Below are 11,107 nucleotides of genomic sequence, written 5' to 3'. Positions count from 1 at the left end.
GCCTTGATGAGTGTGAGATTTCCTGTCCTGAATCTGTCCCAGTCTGTTCAGTACTGCTTCTTCATGTCCAAAATACCATTCACACATCTTTTGCTTTAACGGAAGGTCTCAATATGGAGAAAATGAATTGTTTTCTTTCGTTGTTTTTTACAGCGGAAGTTTCCTCTGCTCCTCTGGTTGCTCCTCTGGGATCTTCAGTGGTTTTGCCCTGTTTTTGTGACAAAAGTGTGCTACCAAATGACCTGAAGGTGGAGTGGAGAAGAACAGATGCAGACTCAGACGTAGACTCAGACGTAGACTCAGACGTAGACTCAGACTTCTCAGACTCTGAGACTCTGGTTCATCTGTATCAGGATGGTAAGAGTCAAAATGAGAAACAGCAGCAGGATTATCAGAACAGAGCTCATTTCTTCACTGATCAGATTCAGCATGGAAACGTCTCGCTCCGTCTGGACGATCTGAGAGCTGAAGATGAGGGACGATACACATGTACAGTTTACAATAAACAGAGATCTGTGTTTTCAACTGAAGCAAGTTTGGTACCAAGACTGCTTGGTAAGTGAACATACAGTGATGGGCAAAGGTATTGGAAGTGATATCAATGTTGTGTTTTAAAAAGTTAGCTGCTTCAGCTGTTGTGCTGTTTATTCACATTGATTATTGTGAAGATTGATCAGATGCATTTTAATAATTGCTAAAAGCTTCACTGGCCAAAAAAAAAAAAAATCACCAAAAATGTCAATTTCACAGTCTCCAGCAGAAAATGACCAGCTAACATTATTACACGAATCATATCATCAGCACACAGAAAGTGTGAACGAGTGCTAGTCAAATGTGCTGGCATTGTCACTTTACATCAAAACAGCCTCACAGTCGCTGCACAGAAGATCACACCTGATATATCCATTAACTGAGTCTCAGGCGCAGTGAAGAAGTCTTCAGGACGTCCCAGAGTGTCCAGGACCGTCTCCTCCTGAGGAGTGAGCGAGAGCATCTGCACACACAGTGAGGACAAGACTTTCAGACAACAGCCTGGTGTCACGAAGAGCAGCGAAGAAGAAAAACATCAGGACAGACTGAAATTCTGCAGGAAGTACAAGGATTGGACAGCAGAAGACTGGTGCAGTTATCTTCTCTGATGAAGCTCCCTTCAACTGTTTGGGACATCTGGAAAATCAATTGTTCAGAGAAGAAAAGGTGAACTCTACCATGAGTCTGTGACGTGCCAACAGTGAAGCATCCTGAGATCATCCATGTGTGGGGTGGCTTTTCAACCAAGAGAGTGTCTCTCTCATAATTCTGCTCAACATCAGAACGTCCTGCAAGAGCGACTTCTTCCAGCGATCCATGAGCAGTTTGGTGATGATCCGTGCATCTTCCAGTACGATGGAGCACCATGTCAGAGCAAGAGTGATAAAGAAGTGTCTCGAAGATCATTACAGTGAAACATTGGATCTGTGGCCAGACAACTGCCCTGATCTCAATCCCAGAGAGAACCTGTGATCAGTCCTCAGAAGACGAGTGGACGAGCAGAAGAACACAAACTGTGATCAACTCTGAGAACTAATGAGACAAGCATGGATCTCCATCAGTCAGGATCTGGTTCAGAAGCTAATGTCCAGCACACCAGAGCTAACTGCAGAGGTTATGAAGAACCAGGGTCAGCACTGGAAGTACTGACTGATAATACACATTGAATGTTTTTGCTAATAATCATTGTTTTTCTGTATACTATAGATTCATATGAAAGGATCATCTACAAACACTGAAGCAGCAAACTCTGCAAAACAAAATATTTATGTCACTGCCAAAACTTTTGTCAATGACTGTATAACGTCTTCGCTCCATGTCATTTTACCCCTTGAGTTTGTGTGTGTGTGTGTGTGTGTGTGTGTGTGCACTTGTACAACTATTTTTATGAGAACCAGTTTGAGCTGTAGACCATGGGAGTTAGGACAAAGAGAATGAAATAACGTTTGGCTGGTCTACACTCGGTTAGGGCAAAGGACTAGGGATTGCATTGTGTCAATGAATGTCTTCACAAAGACACTGTACAAACATTTGTGTCTGTCTGTGTGTGTGTGTGTGTGTGTGTGTGTGTGTGTGTGTGTGTGTGTGTCTTTGCAAATGCCACTGAAATGTTGAAAAAAGTTCATTTAGGGTTTTTAGTAATGAACGTTTAAAAAGAGTGAACGACTTTGTTGCATTCCTCATTTGTAAGTTGCTTTGGATAAGAGAGTCTACTAAATGAATGAATGTAAATGTTATTAAATAATTAAATTCAAAACTCAATTTGCTCATTAAATTAATCTTAGGTTATTTTCTATGTTCTCTCTCTAGATTCAGTCCTCCATCTTCATCTGTTTCTAGTCGTCTGTCCAAATATGATCATGTTCTTTGCTTTTGTCTTCTGGGGTGTTTCTGAGGGTAAGTGTTTCTTATAATTACAGAATATCTTAATTAATTTATTAATTTGTGTCGATTGCATTGGTTCACCACTAGGTGGCGACAAGTGTCTTAATGTGTTTGCCAATGAATTAATTATTCATTCAAGAGAATCGTTCAAAAACGCTGATTCATCCAGTAATGAAACAAGGGAAGTAGGTTTATAAATGAGTCGTTGAATCAGTGATTTAAACATCATTTTTTTTCATAATTTTTCATAAAATTTCATAATTTTAATATAAATCCTGGGGTATTAAATATATTACATATACACTACCAGTCAAAAGTTTTTTTGAACCGTAACCTGCATTTATTTGATCCAAAGTACAGCAAAAACTGTACATTTTGAAATATTTTTACAATTTAAAATAACTGCTTTATACTTGAATCTATTTTAAAATTAAATGTATTCCTGTGATTTCAAATCTGTATTTTCATCATCATTCCTCCAGTCTTCTGTGTCACATGATCTTCAGAAATCATAATAATATGATGATTTACTGCTCAGCAAACATTTATTAGTATGTTGAAAACAGGTTTTTCAGGTTTCTTTGATAGAAAGAACAAAATTGATGTAAAATAGAAATCTTTTGTTATAAATGTCTTTGTCACACTTGATCAATTTAAAGAATCCTTGAAAAAGAAAAAAAAGTATTAATTTATATACTTGTGATAATGATAATAGTAATAATAATAATTAAAAAAAATGTTTCTGTGGTGTGAACTCTGCTATTCTTTAATACTGAGAATGATTTGTAGAACTTAATCTTTATCGTTATCTTTATAGTTTTCGTGTTTGGTGTGCTCTAGAACAGGGTCCCAAACATGGTCTCACTGAGGGACACTTCTACATTACGCTTGCCATCGAAGGGCCAGTTATAACTGTGAGACTCTACAAAAGTCACCACTCCTTAACATGTTTTCAAATACTGTTAAATAGTCTCTTTATTTGATTATTACTTATTTAAATTAATACAGTTAAAATTGCATATGCATCTGCATAGATATAAAAAATATGTTATTGCTCTGTGTTATTTTAATATTAATCCTTTTAATTTATCAGGTTAAGAAATCCAAATTACTCCTTAAATCAAAGTAAATAATAGAGACAAGTACAACCCGAATTCCGGAAAAGTTGGGACGTTTTTTAAATTTTAATAAAATGAAAACTAAAGGAATTTCAAATCACATGAGCCAATATTTTATTCACAATAGAACATAGATAACGTAGCAAATGTTTAAACTGAGAAATTTTACACTTTTATCCACTTAATTAGCTCATTTAAAATTTAATGCCTGCTACAGGTCTCAAAAAAGTTGGCACGGGGGCAACAAATGGCTAAAAAAGCAAGCAGTTTTGAAAAGATTCAGCTGGGAGAACATCTAGTGATTAATTAAGTTAATTGATATCAGGTCTGTAACATGATTAGCTATAAAAGCTTTGTCTTAGAGAAGCAGAGTCTCTCAGAAGTAAAGATGGGCAGAGGCTCTCCAATCTGTGAAAGACTGCGTAAAAAAATTGTGGAAAACTTTAAAAACAATGTTCCTCAACGTCAAATTGCAAAGGCTTTGCAAATCTCATCATCTACAGTGCATAACATCATCAAAAGATTCAGAGAAACTGGAGAAATCTCTGTGCGTAAGGGACAAGGCCGGAGACCTTTATTGGATGCCCGTGGTCTTCGGGCTCTCAGACGACACTGCATCACTCATCGGCATGATTGTGTCAATGACATTACTAAATGGGCCCAGGAATACTTTCAGAAACCACTGTCGGTAAACACAATCTGCCGTGCCATCAGCAGATGCCAACTAAAGCTCTATCATGCAAAAAGGAAGCCATATGTGAACATGGTCCAGAAGCGCCGTCGTGTCCTGTGGGCCAAGGCTCATTTAAAATGGACTATTTCAAAGTGGAATAGTGTTTTATGGTCAGACGAGTCCAAATTTGACATTCTTGTTGGAAATCACGGACGCCGTGTCCTCCGGGCTAAAGAGGAGGGAGACCTTCCAGCATGTTATCAGCGTTCAGTTCAAAAGCCAGCATCTCTGATGGTATAGGGGTGCATAAGTGCATACGGTATGGGCAGCTTGCATGTTTTGGAAGGCTCTGTGAATGCTGAAAGGTATATAAAGGTTTTAGAGCAACATATGCTTCCCTCCAAACAACGTCTATTTCAGGGAAGGCCTTGTTTATTTCAGCAGGACAATGCAAAACCACATACTGCAGCTATAACAAGAGCATGGCTTCGTCGTAGAAGAGTCCGGGTGCTAACCTGGCCTGCCTGCAGTCCAGATCTTTCACCTATAGAGAACATTTGGCGCATCATTAAACGAAAAATACGTCAAAGACGACCACGAACTCTTCAGCAGCTGGAAATCTATATAAGGCAAGAATGGGACCAAATTCCAACAGCAAAACTCCAGCAACTCATAGCCTCAATGCCCAGACGTCTTCAAACTGTTTTGAAAAGAAAAGGAGATGCTACACCATGGTAAACATGCCCCGTCCCAACTATTTTGAGACCTGTAGCAGAAATCAAAATTGAAATGAGCTCATTTTGTGCATAAAATTGTAAACTTTCTCAGTTTAAACATTTGCTATGTTATCTATGTTCTATTGTGAATAAAATATTGGCTCATGTGATTTGAAATTCCTTTAGTTTTCATTTTATTAAAATTTAAAAAACGTCCCAACTTTTCCGGAATTCGGGTTGTATCATCAAATCACCGGCCATTACATTAACTTGGTTTAAAACTTCTGTGTTACATGTGACAGATATGACATTTAAAATAAACAAATGAGTCTGGTCTCATGAAAGTGTGTGAAGCACGGTTTTCTGTTTCTATTTGGCATGACATTTATACGCAGAAATTGACTTTGATGTGCATATGATACACAATGCTTGTAGTACAAAAAATAAATAAAAAGTTCAAATTCCATATTTCCTTTTTGTTTTATATCTTTTATTTTAAAAGTGTTTGTTTTCAAATAGATGAAAAAATCTGGCATTAAACTATGGCACATTGCCTGTGTTATCTCCATGAATTAAACTTAAGGAATGTGGGTCTTTTATGAAGAGAATTTAACATAAAAAGCTGTTTTTGTATAAACACAATTAAACAGTATATTTGAATCTATTCATAAAAATTTACAAGATATCATAAATCCTCCAGAAATGGCACAGATGTTGAGTAAGCACATTAATAAACTGAGTAAAATGTTTTGTTACTAAATGACATTTAGTAATTTTCACCCAGTAATCACCCAAACAGTGTAAGGGTGTAAGGTCCAGGCACTCGGCCCAAGGAAGGTATCCGGTGCTGGATGAAGATTTCCTGCGTGTTCGGTCTTTCAGCTCGTAGACTTATTCAGTTTTAGGTTAAACTCAAATCTGACTCCATTTTAGTTTGACCTCGAATTTAGGTCGAAAAGGCAAACTGGTTGTATGTCTGTTTCTAATTAGTACTATATGCACTTAACCCTAGACGCAGATTTGCGGAAACATAAGCCTTCACTTAATCTACTTGAGAAATAATTTCAGAGTAAATCAGAATAAAATCAAATGAAACTATTTATGATCAGTCAGGTAAATATGTATTATGCCAATTACATATCCAATGCAGAGATATCAAGACATCAAATTCTCAAAGATGAATCTAAGTGTGAAAGATGCATACCTGACCTTAGAAAAATACACAGTGTGTGGACACACTTCCTGTTATGGGCTCAGTCTGGCTACAGAAGGCCCTGATCCTCTCGCTGCAATCGTTTAAACACCTCAGACCAAGACAAACATCCCCCGAGATGGAGACAGGAACTAACCATTGGATTTACATTAACTCAGATTATCTTCTCATCTACCTTTGTTAGATTGAGACCATTGTACCAGTTGCACTGAGACATTTCCAACGATACTAGACATGAGAGTTAGTTCACTTGCATTGACATTTTCATGTAATCATTTTGAGCAGATTGAGTAGAAGGAAGAATGGGTGAAGGGATTTAAAATGAAACAAATGGACAGAAGGGAAGGAGGTCTCCTGCTGTCTCGAAGATGCTCGTGTATGTTTGTATTGTCTGTTTCTCAGGAGATCAAAGTATCTCAGCTTCTCTCATCCTCACCAAGGGTTCAGCCAGTTCCTGTGAGACAGCTAAAGAGGGCTGTACTGTCAAGATAAGCCAGAAATACTGATCTTCTGAACAGATGCACTGAGAGGGATGCTCCAGAATGAGTCTCATAAGCAGCTGCAGGAGACGTCTGCTGAACTCAATCTGTCAATGACTGCTCAGTGTATTCAGTGAAAATAGTACTGCATCGTTCGTGTTATTAGTTCAGTCAGATTGTGTTTGTTAAACTGTGATCAGATCACATGTAATCACTGCAGAACTGTTCACAATCTTGTGTATTATCAGTGTGTCAGTGAATATCAGTGACTGATGATGATTAATATCTGTTTTTCAGGATCTGTGAGTGAGACGGTCTGTTGTTGTGCTCTTTATTTCCTGAGACCTCTCCTGTTGCTCTGGGCGGCTCTGTATATTAATAATTTCTCAGGTATGATTAATATTGCTCTGTTTATCAGCGGATGAATCATAATACGCAGATGTCTGGACTTTATATCATCTCTGTGTGAGGGATTCAATAAAACATGAAATATTGTCATTTGTGTTTCATTGTGTTGGTGTTTATAAGATATTGTGACTGTAATTACTGTCTCTTCTGTTTTACAGTCAAGATAAAAACATGGATTCAGAATTACAGTTATGTGGCAGAATATGTTGTTTTCTCACTTGTTGTTTATTCAGGTAAACAAATACAGATATCACTCAACCACAATTATGAAAACATTCAAATGCACATTAAAAGATGAAACAAACGGTGGTTGTCTGAATTCAGATGTCATTGTAATGATCAAATCTAAATCGACAGTATGACATGAATCATAACACATGCAGACACATGAACACAAGACATACAACTGATCTACAGCTCATTATGAAGAAAATCAGCTTTCAGTTGAATTAATGACTTCATATGATTGTGTGTTAGACACAGACTGAAGCTCAGATCACAACAGAATGACTGATTTACATGAAAACAGTTCTTCTTCTGTCATCTACAGTATTTACAGTGTGATTGTGTTTATTTGTGATGGTTTTCATCTCTTCTTGTCTTCCAGCTCTTTTCGCAAGTGCTTGGGAAAGGTTTCTGAATTATGCTGTATTTAGTAAAGTCATGATGATAGTGCTGTTTGTGATCGTGTTTGTGTGCTGCCTCTGCAAAATCACTTACAGTAAGTATTTCTGATCTGATACTGCACTTCAGAGTATTAGTAGAAACAGCACATATTGAGCTTTTCAGTAAATATAATACTGTGCAGTTTTATTAGAAAAATGGTGAACCTTTTATGATATTATTATTTTATATGACTTCATTATATTTATTGATATGTTCATAACATAAAGATAATACATATGTTTGTATAAAAACTTCTGTTGATGATTTTATTCTGTGTTGTTGTGAATTGTGTGATGATAAAACTGTCATTATAATGATTCAAAACTGAATCAAATCAGATGTTGATGATCAATCTGTTTGTTCTAGTTTTAGTTTCAGAGGTCTGGAAGAAAACTGGACGGATAGTTACAATATTTGATCTTGTGGCTGATATGACCTTTCAAATTCTGCCCACTTTACAATTCATCCTCCTCTTCTACACGTTTGGATCCGCCAGAGGAGGTGAATTCATATTCATAATCATCTGAGATCATTAAAACACTCATTATAGACTGAGCCTGATGTTGGTTATGATGCAGTGTAATCTGCGGATGAATGATAATATCCAGCATTAATATAACTCCTCTCCTGTGTTTAGGGATAATCATGATTGTGGTTTTACCAGTCTTACTGATGATGATGACAAATGACAGATGGATTATTAAATGTGTTTCCACTGATGGGCTCAACTGTGAGTATCTGCTGAATTATGATCTGATCTCTGATGAACTGCTGCAGCGTCTCTGTCATATTAATATTAATCATTGTGTCTCTGTGATATTAATATTAATCATCAGTGTCTCTGTCTTATTATATTAATGGAAATGAAGATTAAAAATCATAAAAAAATCCCATAGACGGAAAATAAGATGGAAATGCAGTAATGAAGACGGAGCTCCTGGTTTTCTGGTTATTGGTGTTTCCGATTTGAAACATTTCTGAGGTTTTTTCTCAGAGCCTTACAGTCTGAATCAAACCATCTGTCAGTGTACAGTGGTTTTATAATTGTCATATCGCTTCTTTGTGCTGTCTCATAGAATATGTAATTTATATCTGTCATTGCTTGATGTATGCTGAATTGATTTTTAGGGTATTCCTGTATTTGGAAAGTATGTAAGAGGGACTGTATTTCTGAAGATTCACTGTATTTCTGTCTTCTGTCCATTGGATGAGATAATTGTGTGGATTTGATTGGTTTGGGTAGTGTTTCAGACCGCTCTATATAGAGGGTGATTTGGCTGTGGTCTGAGAAAGGTCTCAAGGGTTTGACTCAGAGAGGAAAGCTCTAGATCTGTGACTGCTGCTCCCCAGAGCTGAGCCGAGCCATGTACAGAGTCAGAGTCTGACAGTCTTCTGTGAGAGTTCACTGTCTGATCACAGATCTGTCTGGGAGGGTGAGAAGGGAGACATCTGTTATTGCCCGTAATGAATCCGGTTCTATGGAATCTAATTTGTCACCGGTTCTAGAATTGAAGTCACCCAGAAGCAGCACGTTTCCCTGGGCCTGGAAATGGCTGATTTCTTGCTCTAAGTTTAGGAAGGTTTCTTCTTGGAAATAGGGAGACTCAAGGGGTGGTGTGTATATGGCACAGAGGAAGACAGTCTGAGAGGTTGATATGATGTCTTTTTTAATTTTCAGCCACACGTGGTACTGGTCTCTTTTGACTAATTCTATGGGAAGTTGTGGCCTAATGGTTAGAGAGTCGGACTCCCAATCGAAAGGTTGTGAGTTCGAGTCCCGGGCCGGCAGGAATTGTGGGTGGGTGGGGGGAGTGCATGTACAGTTCTCTCTCCACCCTCAATACCATGACTTAGGTGCCCTTGAGGAAGGCATCGAACCCCCAACTGCTCCCCGGGCGCCGCAGCATAAATGGCTGCCCACTGCTCCGGGTGTGTGTGTGTGTGTGTGTGTGTGTGTGTGTTCACTGCTCTGTGTGTGTGCATTTCGGATGGGTTAAATGCAGAGCACAAATTCTGAGTATGGGTCACCATACTTGGCTGAATGTCACGTCATTTCAGATTTAGTCCAGATGATCTTCCCTCTTGTGAGTGACCTGTCCCGGTTGGCAGTGGCGAGACCAGGATGTTTTTATAGGGGTGGCCAGGGAAGGGCCAGCACAGAAATCTTCATTATTTTATATAAAAAAATATGTTTGACTATAACGTAGGCCTACTGGACTATTTTAGTGCCTTAAAAACAACTGAGTACAATTAATTTCTACTCAACTGTAATTGTAATTTGCGACTTAGATCAAGTAACACTGGGTGAATATGACATTTTTTGTATTATTCCTCACCTCCAGGTGTTTTAATAAAGCTGCTCACTTTAGTTTCATTGCTCATTCAGCTTCTCAAAACTCGTAAATGCTTGCTCTCCAACATTACTCATGGATGAGGCGTGCAGTGATCAAAAATGTGAAAAAGGCCAGTAATCAACAGTAGAAATAAATGACAGAATATAACATTTGTTTTTATGCATTTAAATGGTTTCATTTTCACATATTTTATAGTATAAGTGCACTGTGCTCACAATTAATTGTGCATTAAATTACTAATAAAAAATACAAATCAGCTTATGTCTGATATTGTGATCTCGAATTGCAGAATAGGCTAAATTTCATTTGAACGTGCATTTGAGAGACGTGGTTTACTGCTTATACATGCACAGTTTGCAGCTTTAATCACCTTTTCGGTAATTTCATGACTTAGCTGTAGACATCTTCAAGAGAAAAAAGATAAAGTCCTTTAATCACAGAGCAAATAAATAAGTCAAAGCTTGTTCTTGTGTTATAGTTACTTAAATCTAGACTGGCCAAAAATATAACATTAGCTCTATTGAACACACACATCTGCAAAAAATACCCTCAGTCTTCAGTCCAGAAAATAGCTTTTCATATTTCATGTGGAATTCCTGTTTCCCCTCGGGTTGCCAGGTCTGTGTAATAAACCCATTATCAAACATTTCCCCAAAGTAGCCTAAATTCTGCCACATGCAAATACACCAAACACAACTGGATGTAAGGAAAGCAAAGTAAAGTAAAAGCATAGTAAAATGATTCTCACACTCCAGTTAATGTTCCTATTATTTTTTGTTGCACGCTGGTCTTCATACACGCAAACATATCCACTCCATCTCCATCAGAATCCATGCTGCACATAACAACACACACTCATACGTACCAGAGTTGTCTTCTGTCTCTATGCTCCTATGTTTTGTCATGTTATCGTGCTCAGTGTTTGTCAGTGTATGTGTTGCTGGTCTTTCACGTTGCTTGTCCTCCATCGGCCAAACTCTGGATATATAGTTTCAGTCAGTTTCATCTGTTAATACGCTGTTGTAGTTTTGTCTTTGATTACTAAGCAGCAGTAGCAGCACATTG

The 11,107-nt window shown here is 37.8% G+C and overlaps 1 protein-coding gene across 1 annotated transcript in view; it reads left to right on the top strand.

Annotated features, from left to right (window-relative positions):
- Positions 1-294: 294 nt before the first annotated feature.
- Positions 295-11,107, top strand: part of LOC132095340 (uncharacterized) — a 14,843-nt gene continuing 4,030 nt past the window's right edge. Inside the window, exons 1-7 of the mRNA XM_059500254.1 lie at positions 295-555; positions 2,341-2,427; positions 6,912-7,004; positions 7,181-7,255; positions 7,630-7,743; positions 8,055-8,189; positions 8,326-8,418. Of these exons, the coding sequence (XP_059356237.1) occupies positions 2,385-2,427; positions 6,912-7,004; positions 7,181-7,255; positions 7,630-7,743; positions 8,055-8,189; positions 8,326-8,418 (553 nt within the window). The 5' untranslated portion in view covers positions 295-555; positions 2,341-2,384. The remainder of the gene's footprint in view (positions 556-2,340; positions 2,428-6,911; positions 7,005-7,180; positions 7,256-7,629; positions 7,744-8,054; positions 8,190-8,325; positions 8,419-11,107) is intronic.

Source organism: Carassius carassius, chromosome 1 (genome assembly GCF_963082965.1).
Source record: "Carassius carassius chromosome 1, fCarCar2.1, whole genome shotgun sequence".
Classification (NCBI taxonomy): domain Eukaryota; kingdom Metazoa; phylum Chordata; class Actinopteri; order Cypriniformes; family Cyprinidae; genus Carassius; species Carassius carassius.
Note: the sequence above shows the minus strand (reverse complement) of the source record. Positions and strands in the feature narration are given on the sequence as shown.